This window comes from Corvus hawaiiensis, chromosome 22, assembly GCF_020740725.1.
Source record: "Corvus hawaiiensis isolate bCorHaw1 chromosome 22, bCorHaw1.pri.cur, whole genome shotgun sequence".
NCBI classification, from domain to species: Eukaryota; Metazoa; Chordata; class Aves; order Passeriformes; family Corvidae; genus Corvus; species Corvus hawaiiensis.
This window is the reverse complement of record NC_063234.1, coordinates 451,104-477,810: the sequence shown is the minus strand read 5'-3', so window position 1 is coordinate 477,810 and position 26,707 is coordinate 451,104. Positions and strand designations below refer to the sequence as shown.

General features: G+C 50.9%; 1 protein-coding gene across 8 annotated transcripts in view; it reads right to left on the bottom strand.

Annotated features, from left to right (window-relative positions):
- CASZ1 (castor zinc finger 1) overlaps positions 1 to 26,707 on the bottom strand; it is a 198,403-nt gene that overhangs the window by 62,411 nt on the left and 109,285 nt on the right. For 3 of the 8 annotated variants that reach the window (XM_048326118.1, XM_048326117.1, XM_048326119.1), the window contains one exon: positions 3,555 to 3,714. The exons of the other annotated variants lie outside the window; for them this stretch is intronic. In XM_048326118.1, the coding sequence (XP_048182075.1) occupies positions 3,555 to 3,573 (19 nt within the window). In that variant the 5' untranslated portion in view covers positions 3,574 to 3,714. The remainder of the gene's footprint in view (positions 1 to 3,554; positions 3,715 to 26,707) is intronic. 8 annotated transcript variants of the gene reach the window in all.

Below are 26,707 nucleotides of genomic sequence, written 5' to 3'. Positions count from 1 at the left end.
CAGAAGTCACAGTCCAAAATCAAGGATGCCTGTGAATCCTCTGTTCTCCCACTGCCAAGAGTGTGAGCCAGGTTCTCTCCCTTCCTCTCAGGTCTCCATGAGTCCTCATTTTGAGGAGTCAAAATGAAGCATCATCTTCTTGCTCCAAGGTCCATTTTTTCCATGGGATGTTGGACCCTCCTATCTATGACATGCCAGCATCTGTGTCAGCACAGCTACTTAAAAACTTAACCAGTGGAAGAAGCTCTGAATAGAAAGGGAAAGTCTCTTGTGTGGGTCAGAATAATTAGACTGAGCTCAAATTGGCTATAGGCATCTGCTGCTGTGTCTGAGCAAAATCAAGCCATGCTGCTTCCATCAGCATCTCTCCGCTGTTGGCCTCAGCCCGCAGAACTGAAGGGATCGCATACTGCCTTGTACAGGGCATCTCTGGGAACAAGACTTGCCTCAAGTGAAGCCATAAAGCCTCCTTATCCAGATATCATTAAAGCCAAGAGAAAAGAGGCCAGACAGAGAGATTGAGATGAGCCATTTCCCCAACAAACTTGCTTCCCTTTTTCATTCGCTCCTTTCTTTTTTTTCCCCTTTAACTGTCATTAAAATAACAAGTTTCTGTTACAGTCTAAACATTCCCACATTGTATAAAGGGTTATGTTACACTAGAGTCACTGCCGGGCCCAGTGTTTGCACAGAAACCTCACTGCAGGTCCCCCCTCCTGACGAAGTGACTTATTAAAGTTTAAACAGTAATTAACAGAACAATAAAAATAAAGGGATGTTTGGGGAGTCGTAGTGCACACAGGGTTTTTGGCAGTGCCAGCACTTTTCAGTGCCCTGTGCTGGCAGAAAAAACGGCTGCAAAACCAGTGGGAGAGATCGTGTGCTGGAAGGCAGGAAGTGGCCGCAGCAAGGCCAAGGTACAATCCCAGCCCCAGTGCGAGGGTGTAGAGAGCAGCAGGATGCAAGGAAAGGGTTTGAGGGACTGGGGAAAGGATGCTGAAGGGTCACCTGGCAGAAGGCTGATCAGATTCAGTGGTCACCGCCAGCCCTGCCCTCCACGTGCACATCAGACAGCATCAAGAACCTCTGCTGCCTGCTCTCCCATCCTGCTGAGATGGCCTAGACAAGCCTGCAAAATCTGTGTTTGGGGAATTGTGTCTCAGAAGCCAGAGCCAGGTTTTGGGGAAGTGGCTTCTCTATTTTAAAAGAGTAGTAGAGAGGAAAAAGCAACCGCAGAGCAAACCCCTGAGAAAAATCTTGCCATAGAGAGACCTTCCACAAGAGATTTCAAAAGCAGCTCCCTTGCCTGGGAACTTTAAAAACAGACAGAAGACATCTTGTCTGATGTCTGCAGGTGTGAGCTGCAGATCCAACAGCATGGTAGTAGTTCTGGGGTCATTCCCTCCTGAAATGCAGCCAGAGCCAGGATCACAGGATCAATCCCTAAATTCTTGCCAGAGCCAGAACTTTCCCAACCCATGTGAAGTTGGCTAATCAGAGCTCCCTTTAGAGAAGAAAACCTGCTTTTCCTCTGTTTTGTTCCTATTCCCAGTAGCTTGGCTTGCCCAGGATGAGCTCTAGAGCATGTGGGTAGAGTTTAAGCTTAGGTTGTCAGCCCTCCCTGTTACCCAACATGCAGCAACGCAGAAAGATCTCATCTGAAGATATTTTTGGTGCCTATTGTAGCTATTCTCAAATGTTTGCCTCAGTAGCTCACAGTGCTAGCAGGCTCCAGCCCTGATGTGTGACTCAGTACACACAGCATTGTGCAGTCCCATGTTTGCTAAATCTCTTCCAGTACAATTGCTCAGTTTGCAAATAAAATGACAGCTCCATGAGGGTGTATCTCCTGCGCAGAGGGAACTCAGGGAGTGCTGCCTTGAGCCTCTCCCAAATCTAGGACTTGGATCCTGGTCTGTCTGGGGAGCAGTGTGGATCTGACCTGACCTGGGGACTGCCCTACTGCTGTGAGGATGTACATGGAGACACCCAGCACCAGCCCACAGCCTCCCTTCCCTCTGCTGGAGTGCAGGAGGAGGAAACGTCAGTAGACAGCTCCAGAAGTCCCAGTATTGCACCAGTACAAGTCACCCACGTGAGGACACTGGGACCCAGCGTGCCTGCTGGAGGATCCTTCTTGGAGGATAACTCCCATTGTGAGGTGGGCTTGGCAGTGTCGGGTTAATGGTTGGATTTGATGACCTTAAAGGTCTTTTCCAACCTAAAGAATTCTATGATGTTTTGAATTCAGCCCAGACTTTCAAGGTGCTGGTTTATTAAGCCATGAGGAAGCCTGCACCAGCCACAACAGCCTTGCAAACAAGTGCCAGGGTGGAGGGCTGGCATGCCAGGGTCCAGAATTAATGAAACCAAGACCCTGTCAGCCTTGGTGATTCTACTGCATTTGGGTGTGATAAACTTGCACGGGGCTCCACAGAGAACATGAGATGGAAGCAAGGGAGAAGGGGGAGGTTGAGTTTAAGACACACCGATGTCCTTTCACTTTACACCTGTGTTTTAACTGGGCCCCAGCAGCTGAGTTGTGTGACACAAGACTCTCCCTGCCTCCCTTGCTGCCTTGTCCCATTCAGCAACCCCTTCCCTGCTCAGGATGTCTTCACAGAAGCCTTCCTGAATCCTAGTGAGGTCCTTGGGTCCCACTGCCAGGGAAGTAAATGGGATGTGACAGATACGTCTTCATTGACAGCCTTGACTGGCCAGCAACACTGTGTTCTCTTATCCCCAAACCTTCTATTGCAACACCTTTTTTTTTTTTTCTCTGTGGCTTTTCTACCTCCCTGGGAAATTAAGTGCAACTGGCTTGTTCAGACTTGCCCTAGAGACAGCTTCCAAAGTAAGCCCCTGAATCCACTGCAAGCCAGGCAGCGCAACCTCTGCCTGAAACCCCTGATCAGCTGAGCTGCTGGCTCTGGCTTTTTCTTCCTTTTGCTGCCCCAAGCCAGCTGGATGCACAGGAACAGCAGCTGGGATTCAGCACTGGAGCAGGCTGCTGTGTGAGGGTCTGCAGTTCACAGGAAAGGCAAGTATAGGTGTCTGTCTTCTGACTCACTCCTGAGGTCTCTCTGCACATTCCCAAGGTTTCTTTGAACTGATGTTAGCTGAGCTGCCAGTCCCTTTCTGGAGGACTCTCCTCACTGAGGATGGGCAGCTCATCTCCAGACACTCAGCCCAGTGCCTCAGCTGTTTCCGACTTGCTGGGCTTGATCTCTCTCTGACTGATCTTATGCTCATGTCACTCTGCTCAGCTCAGGAGAATCATTTCCCAGCTGACACCACATCAGTGACAGGAGGGAGCTTATGCCTTTCCACTGCCACTCACACTAAACGGAGAGAAAAAGAAACACCACCCAAATCTGAACTTTTCATCCCATTCACCCAACTACGGGATGTTTCTCAACTCCTGGCTGTGCTGGAGTCAGGGTCTCCAGACTCCTTTGCAGTGAGAGTGGCAGTGCTTGAGAGGGGAGAGGTGTTGAACAAGTACAAGCAGGTGCAAATAGAACAACAGAAGGTGCCCCCAGGTCAGCACTCACGTGCATTTTCCTCGGCCATGTCTGAGGAGACTTGGAGTCAGAACAGAGCACAGCTTTGCATGGGGGTCTCAAACATGTTCACAATGCAGAAAGACTGTCCTGTGCACTTCCTTTTCCAACACGTCGTTCAGGATGTCTCTACAGCAATGCCAGTAACTGCCTGTAGGGAATGTTATGTTAGAAGATTATCTAATGCACTCTTAATCATCTGGTCTTGCAATCTACAGTGGGAAATCAAGGCAGCCAGCATGGTATGACCCTTCTTCCAGACACCACTGAGTTCAGATACCATTATCAGTGGTAGCCTGGTCCATGTCCCAGAACTTAAGCTCTCTTTTGGTTAACAGGCCATGAAATTATTTAGACTATTCTTCATGTTACATTTTGTTATATTTGAAATTAACACAGAAGATCAGCAGTGCCACTTTCTGTATTTTGCTGAATACAGGGGAGACAGTGCTTAGAAGCACTTAGTCTTAACCTAACTCTGTCCTGTTAGGTTTAGGGGAAGCCAACTCTTCAGAGCAGACCTGTCCCACAAGGAAAGTGTTGGGTATTGCCAGAGACCGTAATCCATATATGTCTGAAATATGATATGGGAACCAGCACCCTAAAATCTGGTCTTACCTCCTTTCTTTGGCAGGGACTTTTAAACAAAAGAAAACAGTCTGCCAGCACACTCAGTGTTCGGCGCCATCTTCAATCAGGGAAGCCTAATTATACCCATTATACTGATGAGGAAGCACTGGCACAAAGCTATGCATTCGCATGGCTACAGATACAAAGCAAATCAGTGGCAAAGCTGGAATTAAACCCAAGAATCATGGTGATGAGCTCATCACCCACCTCAGCACAGCCCCATGCGGCTGGTCATGACCAGTCCTACCCATGTCCTGCAGGTTACAGAGCTGGTGTGGAGCCCTCCACATATCTGCTTAACAGCTTGAAGTTTCAATCCCCGTGCTGAGACGGTTTGGGGTGCTCTGGGACACTCAGGGACTGGTCACATCAGCTGGCCACAAGGACCAGTCACTCAGTTCACTGTATGAGACAGACTGGTGGGCTGCAGACACCCAACAGCCAGAACATCAGGTCTGAGCTACTAAGAGACCCTGCAACCACAGAGACCAGGCAGGGATGAATCATCTGCTCCTTCTGAAGCAGCTTAATCAACTCCCCTGCATGTGGATCCTCACAGCAGGTCCAGCCTGAGCCCTCTACATATTATTGATTCCCTGGGACATAAAGCCCAGAGATTGTCCTTGGCACCAGGGTCCAGCACTTGCCCTGCACTCTCCCTGCCAGGTGCTGGGTGCTCTGGTCTAAGAAAGGCTGCAGAATCCCTCGGGACTGAGAGTCATTACATAAACAATACAGTAGGATCATGGGCTGTAATTGTAAAAGCGCCAGAGGTCTTGGCACCAGAGTCTGCCTCAGCAAAGGCCTCTATATGGAGACCCAAACAAAACAAACAAAAGCCCAAATTCTCTTGGTGCTTAATGAATAATAATAAATAATAAATAATAACCGTAAGAGCCAACCTAGCAAGACAGATGCGAGGCACCAGGGCAGCTCTGAGGAAACACCAGCCCTACAGTAGTCACCCTCCTTCCCCAGTTTCCAGTATGCTGAGCTCAGGTCACAGGGTTCTTGCAGGGTTAGGCCCAGGGGGAAGCCTGGGATTTCTGTCAGGAATATGCACACCCCCACCCACCCAGTCAGATGCGTAGGAATTGCAGCCTCTGTATGTCCCTGGACTGGAATGTTCACCTGCTAAGTGAGCACACACCAGCTCATGCCCAGCTCCTTCTTATTGCAGATCTCTCTTTAAGAGCTAAAGGCAAAAAGAAGCAGATGGAGCTGAGCAAGGGAATCCCAGGTAGGTGTGAGTCCGGAGAAGCCTCTCCCCAGCATCATTATAGTCTGGACTCAGAGTCCCCCACCTGTTTTGTGCAAGCTGAGCTCCCGGCAGGACACCAGGATAGCTGCTTGGCAGGGACACTGGGCTGAAACAAAGGGCCTAATTTAAGTATTTTTATAACTCGGTGCTTGTGACAGTGGGTTTAGCAGTTGCCAGCCATCTGGAATAAAGAATTACAGCCACCTCCCCTAATCCTATATTGCCTAAACCCTAAAGCTGGTTATGGTGCAAGTATGAGGCAGCAGGTTGGGAGGAGACAGCGATGGGAAGGTGGGGGTGGAGAAGGGACCACAGGAAAATTGTCAAACTTATTTTTTTTTTCCTGCGAAGTGCTGGGTGGCCCCAGATATGTCAGAAGTATTTTTGCTAGGAATCAAGAGAAGACAGAGCGAACAAAAACGGGGGAGAGGGGAGACAAGGAGTCCTCCATGACCACACAGTCGCATGCACCACACACACACACGCACACAGAGGCTTACTGGTCTGCGCAGGGCTGTCAGGTAAATTAGATCTGAAAGCTGACAATTTCTGACCATATTTCCTTGATTATTTCAAACAAATGCACACCAGCCGCTGTAAGGAGATTAAAGTGACATAAACGTCCCGAGTGGGAGGAGGGAGGGCAGAGAATTCAGGTCACCCCCATCCGTCCCCCATTTGACAGCCGCTATATCGCTATCCAATCCAATAAAAAAATCCCCCCCTTTTGCTTTAATTAATTTTACAGCTAGCTTGCTTAATTACTTTCAATCAAAATCCTCCTGCCATCGCAAAATTAGAGATGGTTGAGCTCCATTAGCCTAAATTCTTCATTTCCATATAGAAAGAGGCTCCCTCAGCAAAGCCAACGGGGCTCCCTCCTATTCAAGCTGCCATCGGACAGATGCCTGTCCCTCTGTCTGTCTTCAGTTCCTTGGGAGAAGGAAGGTGGGGAGGATACAGTCTTGTTCCCACCCTCCCCTTACATAGAGCATCTCCTTGAAAGCCCTGGACACGGAGGCCTCTCTGCTCGCAGCAAAGCCCACAAGAGGTGAGGACAGCCTGCCCTCCCAGCCCTTCTACGGCCGTGCTGGAACGAGCTTTTCCATGGCTGCACGAGGGAGCTGGATGGCCCAGCCCTTCTGCTGTGCTCCCAGCACTGGGGACAGGATCTGGAAGGGACACTGCTCCCACTAAAGGTGGTTTGAGCACTGCCACTGTCACCCCACACAGGTGTGCAGGCACCACTGACTCGAGGTGATCTCTGTGGACACATGGAAAGGACATCAAGGGGACACAGGGGCAGATCATCTTACATTTGCCTGCTGTGGGTTCGGTACCTTCCTTTGGAGCATCTGGCACTGTGGGCCACAGACCTGTGACATTCCTGCAGCTGCCGTAGGCATCAGTAGCACCTCCCTCCTGCGAACAAATCCTGAACTGTCCCATTTTGGGGACAATGGAACCTCCTCTGAAGCACAGGGAGTGGCAGCAATAAGCCACATGGCACAGTAGAGGAGACAAGAGCAGACTGGGTGGAGAGGATGGATGCAGGAGGAAACCCTGGAAGGAGCTGGACACTGGGAGCAGAGGAGAACCAGCTCCTCTCAAAGGACTACAGGAACTGGAATTATCCAGACCATTCCATGCTTTCCTCCCGTTTTCTCCCATCTCCTATGGTCTCCTTTTCCACATCCCCAAACTAATTGCAGAGCAATGGTTCTACTGGAATTTTAGCTATGTTCTGTGTAGGTACCGAGCCCTGGGGACCAGCCAGAGGAGCCTGGCTCCTGTTCCCTTCTCCTGCCACCTGCCCAGGCCACACCTAACCTGGAGCTGCAGGAAGGTCACACCAGCACCCCAGCCTCCACGCTTTCCCACCCTTCAGAAAGCTCACAGGGATTCATAGGCACCAGAAGCTCAACTCCCCCCCAGCTCCAGGGAGGACAGGTCAAACCCCTCTTCTTTAGAACAAAATAAAGAAGAGACAAACACAGACCTATTTTGTTTATAAGCTTAAAACTGAATCCAATGGCGCATCTACCTGGGGATTTTAGATTAAATGGTTTAAGAAACTCAAATAGGCTTTTTAATCCAGTCAAATAAAAAGAGCCCCAAAGAAGCAAAGAATTCACCCTGCTGAGCCTCACGCCTATCCAGACAGCCAGGCATGAATGGCTTTCTTGCTCTCTGCCACTCCTCCCCACTCTGGCATGGGACAGAATGTATTTGCCAAAATCTGGAAGCTTAGGGTACACCCTGTTCAGGACTTGTGAAGACTTCACTTTCCCATGGACAATCCACTTCTATCACACTGTGTAACACCTTCTTCATCCTTTCTGTGTCCTTCTATGCTCTTCAGCTGGGCCTTTCTCCCTAACACCTGGCAATGCGAGTGCAGTGCCAGCCCTGGTTACATAACCAGAGTCCAAGAGATGACACCAAAACCCCTAATCCCCATTCAACACACATATATAGGCACTGTTTTTCATATGAACTACACTCCTCAATGCTTCACAAGAAAAGACAAGGAGCCATGTGCTCTTGAGACGCAGTGGGGACCAGCAGGATCTGCCAAGGGACGCAGCAGCCGGACAGTCAGCCCAGGTCTGATGGATGAAGACCAAACCTACATGGACTCAGGGAATGTGATGAACATCTGGAGCTGACTCCTGACAGACACCAGGATGCAAGAGGGCTCTATTCTCTGCTGGATAACCACCTCTCCAGGACTTCCAGCCTCCAGTATCACATCGCACCAACTTCCCAACAGAAACGGTCCCCTCTGCCCCACTGCTGCTGTTTCACTCCGGAAACGCTCAGATCCAGCCTTCCCCTGAACATGCTCTGCAATAAAATTCCCGACTTGTGTCTCGCCTGCTCCAATGCTCAGAGCAGCCGGGACAATAGAACAGAGAGGCCCTAAATCCACCAGACTCACCCTAAATAGCAATGGCCCATAATTTTGCCTGACATTCAGGAGCTTGTTATTCTTTCCCCTCGTCGCCTGGCTGGAGCTGTTCAGACCCATCAGTGTTATTCTATGCATTAAATGGGAAAAAAACCAACTCAACAACAACCCGGAGAGTTTCCAAGCCTGCCCAGTGAGGGCTGAAGGGGCACTGTCCATAGCTGAGCCAGCGGTGGGAGAACAGGAGGAATCAATGCCTCCAACCCAGACCCATCCACTCTGCAGGGGAACAGCACGAGTGGGTCCTGCAGAGACCCCCAGCAGAAACACATACCCTTTTCTCTGCTTCCATCCCTACCTACCAAGGAAACTGTAATCTCTCCCAACCCTTCCAGTCTCCCACCTGGTGCCCAGGAAGGCTGCTGCCCACCCCTCCCCACCACCTGGCAGTGGGGAGCTTTAACCACGACAGTTTGGGGTTTGGGTTTTGGGTTTTTTTTTTCCAGGCTGCCTCCAGCTGATTAAGGACCTGCAACAGGATGTAGGGATTACAGCAAAACCTGGCTGCAGATCGGCTGGGGCACAGAGCCAAAGGAGAGAGCGAGGATTGCCCCCAGCCTGGCTGCCAAACCGGCACTCATCCTGCTGGGAGGCTGTGAGGGCTGGAGCTCTGTGCTGGAACAAGGCCCCTGCCCTCGCTGGCTCTGCTGGGGAATGGCCCGCAGCCCACGCTGACAAACATGCCCACATGAAGGGCAGGGCTGTGAGGACATGGGATCTGTGGCTTACGGGGCTCTCTGGAGAGAGGAAAATCCCTACAGCCTCGCTCTTTGTGCCCTCACCTCCGGCCAAACAGAAGTGCAAGGAGGCAGGTGCATCCCCACCTCCTGATTTGAGCAGCAGGAGCAGCCTGAGCTGGAGACGCCTCATGATTCCCTGGTATCTCTGCCAGAGTCTGCACCACGTAGAGCTTCTAGTGCGTATCCCGGAATAACACACAGCAAAATACTCTGTGCTGAGTTTTTAATCCAGGAAGAAGTGGTCAGGGAAAGCAATAATCTCAGTTGGCACAAGGAGCACAGCAGGATCTTGCTTCTGGGGAAGCATCAAGAGCAGAATTAGCTTCAAGGAAACTCTGGGGTTTTTTTTTTCTTCTGTTAACACTGATCCCTGCCTGGACCAGCAGCAGCAGCAGCAGCTCCCAGCATCTTTCTAAAGTGCCTGTCACTGCAATATCCAACTGCTGATATCTCCTAGGGAACATCCCCCCAAGCTTGGGTTTTCCACATCCCCCTTAGATTGGAGCAAGAGGGACAGCAGCAATGGGAGCAGCCCTCCTGCTCTGACCTGAAGCTGTTAGCCTCGAGTCCTGTTTTAATCAGGTCTGGCAGAGCTGCTGCCTCGCTTCCCAGCCTGCCACCTCAGAGGGATAATTTGCCACCGCCTTCTCAGAGAGCTCTGTGGAAGTGCTTTGCAAAGCCGGAGTATGCCTCTCCTTCACGGCCAAACCCTCTGAGCTTCATGCTGGCACATGTCCCTCTCCTAGTGACCCCCAGGCTCTGTCTGTATAAAGGAGATCATGAAGATGCCAGGACTCGGTCCTCTTTTCCAAGCGCTGCCTGGCAAGATCTGGCAGTAAGAGGGGGAAGCTGCTTGGAGCAGCAGGAGGAGGTGGAAATCTGTTTCACAGCAGCAGCACAGAGACTTCTTAGTGCTGCCCACCAGACTCATTGTAGCAGAGAAACTCTGGAGTCAGCTCCTGCCGAGCTGGGGCTGCAGGGGAAAGCAGGAGTTGATATTGCAGGCAGAGACCACTGGGATACCACTGAAAGCTGCTAAATATGACCAGGTTAGCACTTTAGTCTTTAATGGCAGGTCACCATTAATAAACCCAGGGCCCCAGGGTGCAGTACAGAGCCTCCCTCCCCAAAATACTCATTTCATTAACTTCTCTGTGCGTGGCGCTCGGCACCTGCCAGAGGTTGGGCAGCCAGGAGAGCTAGCAAGGGTTAAGGACATCTTTTGGCAGAGCTAACTGCTCTTCAGACAGGACAGAGCAATGCAAGTCTGCACGCCATCCCTCTCTTCCCCAATGCTCCCCTCTGCATCTCCTTCTCCCAGTTCACACTGGAGACCAGCCCACAGTTTTTGGTGCCACACGGACGCGGCAGCCTGGGAAGGCTCTGAGTGGGGAAGCACTGTCCCAAGCCCATGGCCAAGGAGCTGAGTGCTGCCAAAGGACAGCCCGAAACCATGGCCCCTAACCCCAAGTCCAGCACCAAGCCCCTCTGGCCTTCAGGAAGCACCTTCCCATCACCCTGCCTTGCTCTCCCCATCTCTGGAAAGATGACAACAGCACTGATAGCCACAGCAGGGAAGGGCAGAGGGGAGTTACTTGGGATCTAGGCAGGGAAGAAACACTAGTTAAATAAAGAGACTGTGCAAACAATAAAGGACAAATACTGCTCTCAGCCTGGAATGACCCACGGGATTGCCCCAGTATACAAAAGGGTGAACTTGCCCATTGCAAAATGTAAGCAGCAGAGAGGGAGCCAGCGCAGGGTGAGACTAATCTGTCTCCACACGTCCCACATTCTCTGTAGCCTCACAGATGCTCCCGCAGAGGCCTCCGGTCCCAGGCACGGAGGACAGATCACAAGGTGAGTGGCAAGTGGGAGGACGGAGTTTTGCTCCGCCTGCTTTCACTGTGACACCGACCATTTCCCAGAGGGATGGTGGGATGGAAGGAGGAACAAATATATGTTCCAGCTGCCAAAAATCCCATCCTGAGTCTCTATCGATCTGCCCTACTTGGCAACTGAAGCTGCAGCCACCGTCTGTGGTGCTTGATCAATAAGACCTGGGCAGACAGGGAGGGACAGGCCTTTTTATGGGAAGGCGGGTCTTTATGGGGAAGTATTTTGATTTTTAGAATGAGTGCAAAGTCAAGGAAGAGGAAATACTGGGACTGAAGCTGCACTTTAGTTTGAACTCATTTCAAATACCTGCTGAGCCATTTACACTGGGGACCTGGGGACCTCCTGCCCACGGGAGCTTCCCCAGTCTCTGTCCTCCCTGTCCACCCAGGAGAGCCTCTCACCCACCCTGGGTGTTCTCAGTGCAGAGGTGTCAGCTGTAGCGACGGGCTGGTACATCCCTGATGCACAGCACAGAGCCTGTGCCTGGTAATTCTCCAGGAGCTCCCTACAGATCTTCCCCAGGGACCTGGGGAGAGACAGAGATTCTGCAGCCATGTGAGAACGAATCGCTGCGCCGCTCAAAGAGCCTCTGGAGATGCCTCGAGTCCTCAGAAGGCACTTTGCAATGACTTCTGCAGTGTGGCTCTCACCGGTGCCAGCCAGGTGGGAAGGTCCTGGCCTTGGTGGCAGTAACATGGCTGATTCAGCAGAGAGGACGGGCTCTGATGGGCCTGCTCACACCATTTCCATCCTGCCTAGTGGGAAGCATCATGCCCTGCACCCCGCCTCTGCATGAAAGGGATCACAGCCTGGTAAGACACAGTGAGCCAGGCAGGTCGTGGATCAGGGAGCCAATGACCACCATTGACCCCTTTTATCCTTCTGTGCCTGGAGACCCCTTTCTTATGTTCAGGTCATGTAGGTGGGCCAAACTACTGAGCCCTGGAGACCAGATGACCTGCTGGAGGAGAGCTCTGTGTTTGAGTGCTCCGGTCACTCTGGCATTTTGCTAATTTTGTGCCCATAACCCCAGCAGGAGAAGGCAGCAGAGGAGGAAAGGTTTTTTCTAATAGAGAGGGCTGGGTAGGACCAACTCCAGTGGCAGAAGTGCCCCATTTCCAAAGCCAAGAACCAGCGGCAGCTCGTCAGCTCCAATTAGAGCTGGCTGCAAGGGGGACGGTGCACTGGGTGTCACCTCCAAATGCCCTTTGGATAGATGGAGGGGGGTGGGGAGAGACTCTGCAGTTGTTCCAACATTTCTTGCTCAGCAGAACAACTGTTGCAGTCCTTTTAGTACAAACCCAGCAACTGTTCCCAAAAGCTCAGCCTCCTCAGCTCCTGTCCTTAAAAAAACCCCACCAACCAATCTTCAAAATGACGGCTTCTGAGTCAGGGCAAAAATGTTATTAACAAAAACATCACTCAGGGGTGGGACACCTGCTCCCTGACAAGCAACTGGCCTGCCTGCCCATGGTTAGAGTATTACATCAGACCCCAAAAAGAGAAAGGAAAGGGAGGGAGAAGGGGAGAGTGGAAAAGAACAGACAGAGGGAGGATGACAGCAGAAGGGAGTAACAAAGACAAAGAAGAGCAGGAGAGGGGAAGCACAGAAAGAAAAGAGCAAGTGAGAGCGTATGTGAGAGACAGAGCAGGAGAGAGCGGGAGCGTGGGGGGGAGCAGGGAAGTGTGCGGGAAGTGGCAGTGTGCGTGCAATAAAGTGTGGGAGTGCATATGTGTGAGAGACTGTGAGCGTGTGCATATGGCAGAGACCGGCTAGGAGGAGGAAGAGAAGAGTAAGGAAGGGTGAATGATGCCATGAAAAGCAAAACATCTTGGAAAAGTGTAACAAGAAAATAGGGAGGAACAGAGAAACAAAAGCTAAAGTGAAGGACATCGAACAAATGAGTCTGGTGAAGCAAGAGAGCAAAGATAAGAGCAGGGAGGGAGACATGGGAAGTGAAGGTGGGGGCACTTGGGATGGGGCAGAGCCAGGGCAAGGATCAGGAAGAGAGAGGAAAGGGAGAAGAGGACAGAAGAGAATAGAGGAATAAAAGAAACAAACAGGGGTGAGGGAGAGAAAGATGTCTATTAAAAACCTCAGTGCATAACACGAAATGTCAGGGTTTATAGCTTCATTCTTGGCATTGCTGGTACTGAGAACCCCACACAGAAATGTCACTGCTTGTCATGTTTAATCACCTGCTATTTGTTAACACCTTCGCTGCAAGGAGTCTGCCCCTCACCCCTTGCCGGCTCTCCTTTTGGAGAATAAACTGGGAAAACATGCCTCTGCCTTGCAGTTCTCACAGGACAGTTTCAGCTACACCCCAAGCTGGGCAGTGGAGGCTGGGCAGGGCCAGCACTCTGGGCATGGTGGTTTGACTTCCAGATGGGGCTTCTGGCACAGAGCAGGGCTTCTGCAGGAGCAGGGTAACACATCAGGGAGCAGAGAAATAGGACAGAGGATGCTCCAGGGAGTGTGGGATGATGCTAGGAGCAGAGGGAGCAGGTGAGTGAGGTCAGTGACTTCAGGGAAGAGTAAGACACAGGAGTGAGGCTCAGCTCATAAAATCAAGGCGAACAGGTCAGGGAGGAGCACGGTACTGGGCCCTTCTCCTGCTCAAACAACCCCTATGCTCCCATCGCATTCATGTCCTGTGCTGAACACATATAAATAAAATCCCTGAAATCCATGCAAGTCTGGAATTCTCCAATCTGTTTGCTTGAGCAGCAACTGTCACATAAAAGCAAACATCTTAAACTATTAAATGTACAGTTACAGTTCCTTGCTCTGGCATCTGCGCTGGTGACTTTGCTCCAGTTCCTCCCAAAGCCTTGGACTGATGGTTTTCCCCTGTGTTAGGCACTCGTGCCCCCACTGTCTGCACTTCCTACCCAGCCACATACTGTCTGTCTGACATCACATTGCACTGCTAGAGAATTTATTTTGAGATCATCACTAGACAAGACTTTTCCCTACTATTTCACGCACTCCAACTGGAAAGAAATCAAAAAATGCTCCCCTCCATACAGTAGAATTCTCCCATACAAGCAGTGAAGATGAAAATCTTACTCTACAATTTTCAGGCTTATGGCAAGAAATTGACCCCCCACCTAAATGAACTAAAATTTAAAGATGTGTGTATGAGGACCATTAGTGCAGCTATTCAGATTTAACCAAAGAATGGTGATCGGCCCTGTTTCAACACTAATGAGGGCTCAGCTTCAGCACAATCCTTGCCCCACGCTCTGAACTGCTTATGTCAGTGTGCAGCATTTTGGAAGTGCTGATGCCACTGAAGTCAGACTTCCCCTCCTGAAAATGAAGAGAATTTGGGGAGTCAAAGAAATGACAAGAGAATGAGCTGTAAGGGGAGCCTATGCGCATTTAAACTTTTTTCATGCATTCAAACAACAAAAAAAGTAGCAGAAGCCACTGGCTTCTGGAAGAGCACAAGGGTTTCTGCCCCAGCCCCCCTGACTGCTGGGTGCCAGGTCTGTATGCCCAGATCCCTCCGTGGAAACGGCACCAGAGCCAAGGACTGCAGGAGGGGCTTCCTGGAGCTGGTGTCATCCAGAGACTAAGGACATGCTAGAGGAATACGAACCTGCAGAAACTTGGTGCTCATCTCTCTCCAATCCCTACAATACAATTTTAAAATCCAGTTTCGATCCTCCAGGACTAGATGTGGGACTGAAGTAAAAATTGTCAAGCCCAAACCAGGCAGTTCTGGAAAGCCAAGCTCCAGAGCATGCTTGGACCTCACACCTTGGTCTCTGGTAGTGACAGCAGTATGTTTCCACTCAAATTTTCTTCCTTGCAACAGTGTTTTGTTGGTCTTTTCTGACTGACATCCTCATTAGTTTTCAAAAGCAAGTGTCTCCATCTCAATCTCACACACTTGAGGAACTCCAAGGATGGTTGGGAAACCTCCTGCACTGCTGCTTCTGTCCGCTCCTGCACTGAGGACAGAGGCTTTGCTCCATCCAGCACCTTCTCCAGACACCCAGAGCCCCCCAAAAATTCCACAAATAAATTCAAGCCCAGCTTCTGTGCCCAAAGACAACTGGGCTGACACATGAGCCCAGCCAGTGATCCTGCATGGGGAGGGCTCAGCCCAGAACCTGAGGAGAGTGGGTTCTGCCCCTGTCCTGAAGGGCCAGCACAAGCTCCAGGAGCCGCCCCAGGTCCTATTCTGGGAACAGGAACAGTACACAGAAGGACCTCCCGCTGGCCTTTTGCCAAGGATAAAATTCACCCTTCTGAACACAAGCCAAGATGATCTAAAGTGACTACTGACTTTTGTTGCCCAACTAGAGTCACCTTAAATGGGCCTATTTTTCAAAGTGTCAGTGCTCAGTGCAACTTAGAATCGGGCTCTTTAAGATGCCTAATACGACAGGTCCAGTCACTGCTGTAACAAGAAAGGCCATTATTCCTCTCCTGTGTGACTTCTTCCAGTCTGGCCAAGCCTTTTATCTTTTTTCCTCTCCCCTCCCTTCTCCTTGTTCTTTTCTTTTTCAGCTTTTTATGAATTTCTGTCAGCTTTCCTCCCTCTCCCCCCACTCAAGGTCATGCAGCTCATTTCCACGTTGAACATTTACTCAGCAAGCCAGGTCCTTTCACAGGCTCTCACCACAAATATGCTTTCTGATAAAGTCTGGAGAAAAGAAACTGTAAAACCCAAAACAATGTCAGAAATAAATAAAAAAATCCTACCAGGGCAAAATGGGGCTGTAACAGGGCAGACTCTTTCAACAGAGAGAGCTAGCAAGTAAAACACCCAATTTCCCTGCAGTTCTGTGACTATTTTCTTGCTCTCCTTTATAGTTTGCTTTTCTGAATATTTCTGTTTTGCTGTCAGTGCTGTGCCACCTATATGAGTGGGACTGTTATATTTAACCTCTTTTCATCCACAGTGAAACTCACCCTTATTCACAGGTCAGAATCCTCTCAGCCTGTGGGCACCTGCTCCTTCATGGAGCCCATGTGGAGCAGGGGAGATTCCAGCTACACAGTTTGCTTTGTTCTCCTAAGGCCATTACTTGTAAGCAGCTTGCACAAAGCATGAGGGTTTGTACCCACCCTGGGTAATACACAGCACAACACGGTGTGGCCAGAGACCACACAAAGGACGGTCAAACCCCTCTTCCTACTCTCAGGAACGGAAGAGGCCCTTACATCAGTGTGGTAAGAGGGAATGGGTCCTGGAGAATCATTTTCATACTTAATTACCAAGTCAGCTCCCTGACCAATCTTACAGATTGTCTGAAATAAAAAGCAGCTTCATGAAGTCCACATTCTCCAGTCCAGGGCAGGTCTCCAGAGAGTCCAGCCATCCTCACTGCTCTGAGATGCTGCAATTTTGATAAACCTCCAACTCCAAAGAAACAAAATTTGTCTAACACAGCATAACTTTGAAAATCCAAGCCTCAGGCTTGAAGTGTCCAAGGAAGTTTTAGAATTATTTCCTAGTGACATCATTTCAATCTCCATTCAAACATCAGAGGCAGCTACTAGCCCTCACATGAAAGACAGGTATTAGAAGTCTCAATTCCCTCACTAACATCTCATCATTTAAGATCCAATGCTGCTTGGTCTCCATGCTCCATGGCCAGTGAGAAATTATAGGGAAAAGTAACTTTGCTGGCTTTTGCAGTTAGGTCATGGTTTTACACCCCAGAGTACACCTAGCCCAAAATTTCCCAAAGGAAGAGAAGCCACCATCTCCTTGCTGGCCAAGTCAGTTTTGGGATAACAAGCATATAGTATCAAAAGGCTCCCCCCTTCCAAGAGCCCTGAGGAGCTCCCTGAGGAGCACTGCCTGGAGGGAAGTGAGCTGAAAACAGTTCTCTTCTTTCTCTTGAGACACCAGGACTCTGCCTCCTCCTCACTCCAGAGTTGCTGCTTTAGGTTGTTTCATGTTGCTACTTTCCTTTTAGGAGCCCACAATGAAAACCCAGAAAACTGGGGATTCCTCCTAGCAGGAGAGAGGTAATTCCCAGCAATGCTGCCTGCCCTCCACAGCTCTCCCCTGATTTCTACCTATAGCCTAAAAGGCATCCCCCACTGCTCCCAGGTGAGCAGCTCCCACACCCTCCCCAGCCCACAGCCACTGCTGGCAGTGGCTGCTGCGGAGCAGAGACCTGGCTATCCCGTTTCCATGGAATCTGACCTTCTCCTGGAGGCTGCAGAAATATGGCCTTCCATAAACAAGTATTTCTACCTAGGAAAGCCTCAAACCAGCGTCACAGTACTCTAGGTTGTGCTGGCTCAGGTAGCTGGCTGTGCATACCTCGGTGCAGCACGTGGAACAGTCAGTTCTACTTTAGGAACTGTGCAGAGCCATGGCCCTGCAAGGGAGCAGTGCAGCCAACACCAGCAATAGCAGGTACCTTGGCAAGTGCCACGGTAGAGCTGTTACAGTGACACAACACTGGGGTCCACCAGCATCACCAGAACCAAACAGAAACAGCAAGTTAGTAATTTTGCCAGGCAGTCACAGCTGTGGAAGAAAATACAGTAAAAAATACACTCTAATTTTGAGTGCTTTTGTCCGCTTGCAGCTCTGCCTTAGCGGCACAGCAGTGGGGAGAGCAGCACACTGGTGGCAGTGACACTGTCCTGAGTGCCAGCAGACTCCAACAGAGCAGGGTAGAATGCTGTGGGATGCTGTAGGACACTTTGTTGGCAGTCAGGCCCCTGCAGAGGCTGGGCACTGAGCTGGGTGTCACCACACTGTGCACAGGCTCCTGTGACCCTTCTGTCTCCCTGGCACGGCCCGTCTCGTCTCACTGAGTGCTGCTCGCCCTCCCTCCCTCCCAATGCGCACATGGCTTTAATGTTTTTATTACCTGTTTGACTCGCTGCCTTATTGCTTCTCCTCTTAATGGGGCTGTAACCGTGGAAACGAGGAATAAACGGCCACCAGAAAATGAGATGATTAAACAGGTCACCCTGGCAAAACAAACTCCGTGTTCACACAGCCCAGGCTGTGTGTGCAGTTTCTGTCCAGGGAAATGCGGGTGGGAGAGAGTGGAAGGGCTGGACCAGGCTCCTGGAAGGAGCACACCAGTGAGAGGTGCCTCCTCTGAGAAGTGTGGTCTCTGCCCAGGAGGGACAGCGCTGTGAGCCTCCCAGCGAAGACACGCAGAAGACGGCAAGGTTTGCTGAGGGAAGATGGAAAACAGCAAGGACAAGACACATTCATGTAACTGGGGAAAAAACAGCCACTATAAAGAGTATCAATAGGCTGGACTGAAAACAAAAGTCTGAAACAAGTTGGTATCCTCTGTTGTCCCTGTCTCTGGCATTACCCATGCCTGCCTCGCGGCAACTCCCAAGGGAGCATAGAGGCTCTTCTGCTTGCAATTCTCTAGGTCCCTGCGACACAGCTCCACCACTCTCCACGTCCCGGCTGAATGGCAAAGCTGCGCTGGTGCTGCCCTGGCAAAGGCACGGCACTGTCCAGCTAAGCACGGCCAGGACCACAAGGAATGGAGGATCTCATGCAGCACAAACTTGGCTTTCCCAGAGCCAGCTGCGGCCTCTGTGCTCACAGCTCCTTTTCTGAAGCCACGTGGCCGGGAGGAAAGGGACAGGACCATGACAGCCAGGAGGAAATGACCAGAGCCTGGGCTGGTGTCCAGGCCTGAGCAGGTCACCTCCACCCCGGGGAGCGACAGTTGATCCACACCAGCAAGACAAGGAGAAGGTGGGGGGGGGTGGGCTACGTGTTTCCATGCCCCGCTGGGTGCTAACATCTGAATGAGATCCCTCAGTCAAGCTGAGAGGTTCAGACCAAATGAGTTTCAGACCAAAATGGTGTTGAAAACAAAAATAAAACCCCAAAATATGCACACCGCAATCAAAAAAGCACAATCACAAACCAACATTCAAAGCAGCAAGGATCCTGCCAGAATCCCCATCCTGTCCCAACCTGTCCAGACCCAGACTCATTGGGTGCTGCCAGTCTGGGAAGAGCAGACTTACTCCACCAAGAGCAACAAATTCAGCAGAAGAAATTGGAACGGCAAAGCTTGGCAAGGTAGAGATGTGAGACAACTGCTTGGAGCACACAGGCGAGTGGTTGTGCTTTCTTTCAAAAAAACCAGCAGGTGGTTTATGAAAAGGGCCCTATTCTTTAGGGTAATTTGAGCCATATTTCATTGTTTGATAGAAAAATCCTAATATTCATGACCTCCTTTAACTGGAAGGAGTTTGCTCATCTGAATATCAGCCCACAGACAAATGCGAAAATGAAAAATAGAGAAAGACAATGTAACAGGGTGGGGGGGGAAGGAAAGGGAAATCAAGACAGAATCAAAGATAGAATGGAAGTCCAGGAGAGTGACAAAGAGTGACAGGTCTGTGGGAATATGGAAAGGAAGGAGGACATAAAGGAAAGCTATTTAGTAAGACAGTGCAGCATAAAAAAAGGCTGAGAAAAGCAAGAGTGAGTGACAGAAAACACAGCAAGAGCAAGCAAAGGAGCTTTCCCTTAAAGTTTCCAAATGCATGGATCAACTTTGCAGAACTGGGATTCTTGTCCTACTGAGTTTCAGTTAAAAATATTCACATGCAGTCGAGAAGAAAAATCAGACCCCCCTTCCCCAGCCTCTGTTCCCTCACCCTCTTCCAATCCGGTCCTCCTCTGCTAACATCTGCTGCCTGCCTTCGGGACATGCAGATGGTAATTACTCCAGGAGCAGCTTCCTCTCCTTTCCCTGCTTGTAGAAGGCCACTTGAAAGAGAGCTTCGAGCCATGAAAAGATACCACACACACCTTCACACCACATGGCCAGGAGAAGGGCATGTGGGAGCCAGGGCCATGGCCAGAGAACTTGATAACACAGGGTAGGAGGTGGGTGGGTGAAAAGATGAAGACATTTGTCTACAACACACACCAACAAAACACCCACCTGGCCCAAAGATGGGGGGCCTGGGGAGAAGTTGGCTTGAGATGTAGAACTGCTCGTGCTCCTCCACACAGGGGAAGGGGTGCTGGAGGAGAGGTGTGCTGGGGAAGCACAGGCAGCAGGAAGAGGAGGAGGGGGAGGAGGAAGGCTGCCCTGGGCGAGGCAGCTCAGGGAGTGGATTCATACAGGCATGGAGCTGGCAAACACCAGGCGGAGAGGTGGAGCCGCTTTAATGAGAAGATGCTTCTATGACTCAGGCCTCAAAGGGATTGGTACTTTATTATTTTATTTTTCCATAATAAATTATGCCCTGGGATGCCAGGTCCTGCCGGGTTTTTCTGGAAATACCAGACAAAAGCTGGTGTTGCTACCTGGCTTTTGACAGTTTCCCATGTATGGAATCTGGAAGTTCCTGGTCCTTCCTCTGCTCTGCCCTAGCCCATCCAGTTTTGGGAGCAGGGCTGACACCACTGCACCATTCCAACAGAACAGCCCAGCTGGAGCTCTTCACCTCCCAGCCCAGGTCCTGGAGAGGCCCCCTTGCAGGTCCATGACAACTCACCCTGGACCCACGGCTGCTCCCAGCCCATGGCACTACGGCTGCTGGGATGCCGAAGGTGCCATGGGGCAGATGGAGCAGGAGCTCCCAGGAAGCTCCCAGAAAGTGGGAGCAGGCTCAGCTCTCCCACACCCCAGGCACCCCACCCCAGCTGGAGGGAGGAGCACTCCTGCCCGACCCCCCACACCCATCCATGGACAGCAGCCAGGCCTCATTCACTTATCTCCATCCCTGAGCGCCCAGCCCTGGCTCTGGGCTGCACAAGGGAGTATGATTATGCCCACTTTATAGATTAGGAGTTATTCATCCTACACCAAATCCTCAGACTCTGCCATGTCTCACAGACTTGTTCTGGAGCTCTTTGTTAGATTTAGGCTGAACTTGGCCCTAGTTCAGCTCAGAAACTCGTGTTACAAAAATCCCCTGTACAGCCGCCTGTCTGAGGCTGTGGACCAAGCTGATGCCAAGGCCATCGTTTCCCCCAACAGCAGGAACAGTGGGGGTTTCACTGCAGAGTGGTGAGAGCACAGAGACACCCAGCACGCAGGGCAGAGACCATACTGGCGTTCTCTTGCTGCCAAGAAAGATACACTCATGGCAATGAGGATGCAAGTGCACAGAACCAGAGTGTTCACTGTGGCAATGTCTTCAGAGAGCAACCTGGGGAACATGAAGTTCAGCATGCCACCAACACAGGGCACGTGAGTGTCCGGGAGCGTGGAGGTGGGTGAGTGTCTGGGGCAGATATGCATGTTCAGGACAGGGTGACAGGGATGTAGCTGTTGGGTGTGGGGGACACCTCCAGAAATGCTCCAGCAGATCTCTGTGTTTCTACTGATTTCACAAGAGAGGCTCTGCTAAAATGTCACCTCTCCAAAGCAAAACATGAGCATGTTGGTGAATCATCATTTCACACCCCAAAACCAGGAATGAGTGGCAAAGCTCTCTAGTGAGGCACCATATCCTATGGGGATTGTCATAAAATGCACCCAGTGACCTTAGTCTTTCCATCCTTTTCCTTCGTATCTCCTGTTCTCCACCCTTTGCTTTCTCTTGCCAGCCTACATGGGTTGTTCAGCTTTTATTCCAAGCACGAAACTGCCTTAGGACTGGAAGCTTTAAGCAGTTTCCCAGCCTCCAGAAATTTTCTGGTTTTGTTTCTCCATAGCAGAGCAAACAATTGCTTTGGTACCTAGCCACCACACCTAACTCCCAAATGCAATGAGAACTTGAATTCTTTTGGAAACTTATACAAGAACATATTTTACATGAGTGAAACGCATGTTTTTTGTTCACTGTAACTATTTCTTCCTGAAAGGACTTGCCAAACTGCTTTATTTTCTGGAATCACCACATGAAGAAAGATGGAAAGTCCCTTGAGAAAGGGATGAAGACTGGTGCCAGGTTAACACACTGGAAGGAGATGTTGACAGCTGGACTCAGCCTCTGAGAGCCCTATGGATGGGCAACAAGGGGCTCTACAGTTTGGGTGAGGGACAAGCATCACCATACCTTCTCCAAAACACACTCTGCTCTGCAGATAAAGCCTGTGCTTACATGGGACAGCAGTCTAGCCCCTCATCTGTGATCAGCGCTACTGCCTGTTCCAACCAGCAGCTCCTGCCAGGGACCAGGAGCCCACCCACAAGAGCTGCACAAAGGAGATGAAGCCCCAGGGCACCAATCTCAGCTGTAGCCCTGCTCTGTGACCATCTGTCAGCCCAAAGATGGGCCCTGTCCAGAGAAGCCTTGTGTAGCTCCTGGGCTTTGCCCATCCATGCCCTGTCACCATGCCACATCCACCCTCTTGCAGCACCACAGTGACCTGGCCTAGCCCTTCACCCACCCATGCCCCTCCAGCACCTGAGCACTGCACACCTTCTACATCCTCAACCCAGTCCCTCCCGGCTGCTGTTCCAGCCTGTAGATCACTGGTCAAGCAGGAATGGAGATGAGAAACCAGCAAGGGTTTTTTTTGTCACCAATTTCTGCTTCCATCTCCCCTGCGAGCCTTCAGAGAGCAAACAGGGAGCAACAAGGTCCTGGTCCAAGGGGCTCTCAATCCTCGAAATGGATTTTACCTGTCTCTGAAAGCTGCCTCCATCTCTCACCCCCCATTGCTTTCTCCCTAGGGAAATCAGCCTAAAAGGGGCTAATGGAACAATGTCCCTCTCTCTCCCCCCTCTCATTTTCTCTCTTTTTTTTTATTAGCATTTGTGGAATTTATTCCCAAACTCTCCTAATCTTTCGTACACAACCATTTGATTTGCATAACCCAGCCCCCTCTCATAAAAACTGGCTGCTAGTTTAATTAAAAAATGTAAATTTGCTGTCATCTCGGGGCCTTGTGAATTAGGACGACATCGGCATTTTTTATTGCTGAAGACGTCCAAATTGATCCAGTCCGCATTGAACCGGAGGGGAGGAGACGGTGCCGCGTGGGACTTTTGGCTGGAGGTTCTGCCCCTCCCCTGCTTCCAGCCAAGCCTCCTCTGCCCCCTCTTTGCTTTGCAAAGTGCAGCTGAGGACGAGGACATTGGTTCTCCCAAACCTCAGCTGGATCGGCTAGCATGGCCTCTGCAATGTCAGCACTTCTGGGAGCTGAGCCCTGGGTAGCACCTGAGTTCTCCAAACCTTGGGAACGGCTGCATCTTCAAAACCTGGGAGGGACGGAAGGAGCCCAGGTGGATATGGGAGATGCAGCACAGGCAGTGGTTATCTTCACCTACTATAGGACTTTACTTTCCAGATACTTTCAACCAACTTTTCAGAGGGCATCTAAATTGTAGGCTGCACAGCAGCCCGGGGTATGATTTGATGTCAGAGAGAGAGTCAAAGTGGCCACAAAAGCTCTTGCTGTGAGGACAGCCAAGTGCAAAAAGTGGGACAGAAAAGGCTGTGTAGGCAAAGCCCTGAGATAAATTCCAAGCTCAGATAGTACTTTCCAATTGCAGGAAAGAGGACTCAGGGTAGAAGCACGAACGGTTCAGGAAAACAGAAAGAGAAACTGATTATATGGAAACTGCACATTAAATATCTGATCCCCTCCAGTCCAGGTATCTGTACCATTCCCAGCCAGTTTCAGTACAAGTTGCCTCTTCCCCTCTGGGACTCTGTGTCTCAGAGCAGAACAGTGTAGTACCTGCACACATTAGCAGACCCCACTCTGTCAGTGGCAGACCTGGTTTAGAAGGACTCATAAGACCCGGTAGACAGAGTGCAGGTGAAGAAACAGGAGCTTATCTCAGAGATCAACTTGCCCGTCTTTCTGCAAGTTATCTCCCTATGGTGCCAAAGCAGTAGATACACTCCTATGGACTTCAAGCAGCTTTGAAGCATGTTCTCCAAGTAATAGCTGGGCGCTGCTTATTCCATGATGGGAAGGTTAATCCCTGCCCTGCTAAACCCTTCTCCCAAGGAACAATCTTCACTTGGTAGGCTTAAACCCTTGAATGCTTTCCACCCAACAAATATCTCATAGAACTACTGGAAAGGGATATGAACACCCAAACCAACTGCCTGGGAACCTTCTGCAGAACATGAGCTCAGGAAAGACATCAACCTTGACTGAGCCAATGCCTCCCCAAAAATCTGGTCAAAAAAGGGAAAAAAAAAAAAAGTTGCCACCAGCCCAAAGAAGGTGTTTCTATCCACTAGGTGTTTCAAACAACAGCAGTGATTTGACAAAGACATAAAATGACCCTTTGAGTGGGAAATTAGGTATTCCTCTGCCCATTTACCATAGGTGTCTTGGTCCTCATTCTGAGGTCAGTTCCTGTAATCTCATACCAAGGATAATTAGGCTGGGGAAGAGTTTCCCAAAGGAAGTGACAAGTGCTCAGTCAGACAAGGTATTTAAAACCACATTCGAAGAAAATCACACGTAAGGAACATCTTGCCACATTCCTGCGCAAATGGACTCAGTCCACACATTCTTTTCAGCCCTTAACCATTATTAACACTTCTGGCCCTAGAAGGTCCAGGCAGGGACTGACTGAGCTGAGAAAGCCCTCAGCAAGAGGAGACTGTCAGACCCCACATACAGAGTCCCTCTGGGAAAGAAACCCCTCTGGACTTGCCTCTGCCAGCTGGTAGCTCGTATGAGCAGCCCTCGGGCACTGCCTCTGGAGAGTCACTGCCTGAGGGCTTGGAGAGAATTCAAGAGGCAGCGACTGAGGGAAATAGGCTGGCCCAAGTAGATAAGGGTTAGAGGTGGTGATTACCGGGCAGGTCTTTGCCCCAAGATCATGACAAGACGGGTTCACCCACACACAGACCGTAATGCTGACTTAAAGAGATCTCCCCGATCCTCATTTCCATGGCTTACTGCAGCTCCGGGTTCCCATGGCGGAGACCAAAACCCACGTGTCAGCTGGGTGCAGCCGTGGCAAGGCCGAGCACCCACAACACTTGCGAGGCGAAGGAGGGTCCCTTTTTTGGGGAGGGGAAGGCGCTGGCGGGGCAGCCCCTCCTCAGGGGAGCCCCTCGGGGGAGCGGGCCGGGCTCCAGCCGGCAGGGGGCACTGCAAGGCCGGGGCACAGCCCTGCCCGCCGGGGCCACCCCGGCCCGAGCCACCCGGGCAGCTGCCACAGCTCCTCGAGATGGAGATCGGGGTAAATCACTGTTTATTGCTCTTGGAAGCATTTGCCCTCCTGCAGTTTCACCACATCCTTAACTCCTGGGCTGCCCACGCAGCATCCCAGCTTCTTGATCCAGAAGGGAGGCAGCCGCACGCCCACGGCTGGACCCAAGCAGAGCCGGCACGTCGTGCTCACAGGTGGAAGTGGCTCCAGAGCCACTCGGTTCCTGATATCAATGGTAGAAGTAAGTAAATAAATGGAATAAACGACGACAAAATTATCCTCTTACTCACAATATCAGAGTACATAGTTCAGGCCCAGTCAATCATCAACCAGTTTATTACCATCTTACTCCTTATTAAAAAAAAACAACACACACACACACACACACACACACACTCTGGCAGTAATTACTTGGACCATGGCACATCGCCAGCACAGGCCTGTTTGGCTCATTACTGCCATTTGGTTTTTAAATGGCAGAGAATGGTTTACACCATTTTGGAGGAGCAGGTATAGTTGTGTTAGCTGGTAGGGGGCCATGGTGGTGGGACCTGGTCCCAAAGAGGGAGGGTAACACGACCCAAGGGATTCCTACCAAACTCTGAATTTGCACATTTTGTCAAATCTAAATGAGACTCTGATCCAGACAGTGCAAGGATTGGAAAACCCACCAACACTTTGAGCCCCGCAGCTCCTGACCGCACTCACACTCCAGCCTGATGGAGACCTGTCCATTATCACACCCAGAAGGGCCACCAGGCCAACCCAGCCCAGCCCAGCCCCAGGCCAGACCCTACTCCCCATCCTGATACCTGATCAAAAACCAGTGGACAAGCCACAAAAAGCTACAACCAAAACCACACCCAACCCCAATACTAGGGCCTGTAATCTAAAACCAAAGCATTGCCCCAGCCTAGACACCTTTCCTCCTCCCTACATGATGTGAAGGGGTGGGGGAGGTCTTATACACCTCACATGGAAGGACAAAAACAAACCCATCCCAGATATGCCCAGGCTGAAAAAAAAACCCCAAAAAACAACTCATTAAATGTAATAAGCAGCCTCTTCATCTGACACTGCCTTGTCCCAAATAAATTAAATTCCTTTTCATTTAGGCAGTACAGGAACCTGACAAGCAACCTTTACCACCGAGACGCCAGAGCTCAGGAGGGGGAAAAAATGAAAGAGAAAACAACCCACACAACTTACAACAAATACAAAGGCAGAATCATTTCAAAACCCCCATAAACTTCCCCTCCGCATCGTCTCACGGCCAGCCCGCTCCTCGCCCCGCTGCCCCGGCCCGCGGGGGCCGCGCTGCCGGGAAGGATCGACGGAGGGAGCAGAGCCCCCGGCTCACCTCGGCGGGGCCGGGAGAGCGGGGCCGAAGCGGCGGCGGGCGCGGCAGCAACTTCCGTAAAACAAGTGAAAGAAGCAAAGTGAAACAGGCGGCAAGCCCCCCGCCGCACCGCACCGCACCTGGGGCCAGCCCCGCGCCCCGCTCCGCCCGGCCCGCAGCTCTGCGCCGCGCACCCGCCAACAAAAGTTTCGGTACCGCGGCGGCCCCGCGTCCGGAGAGACT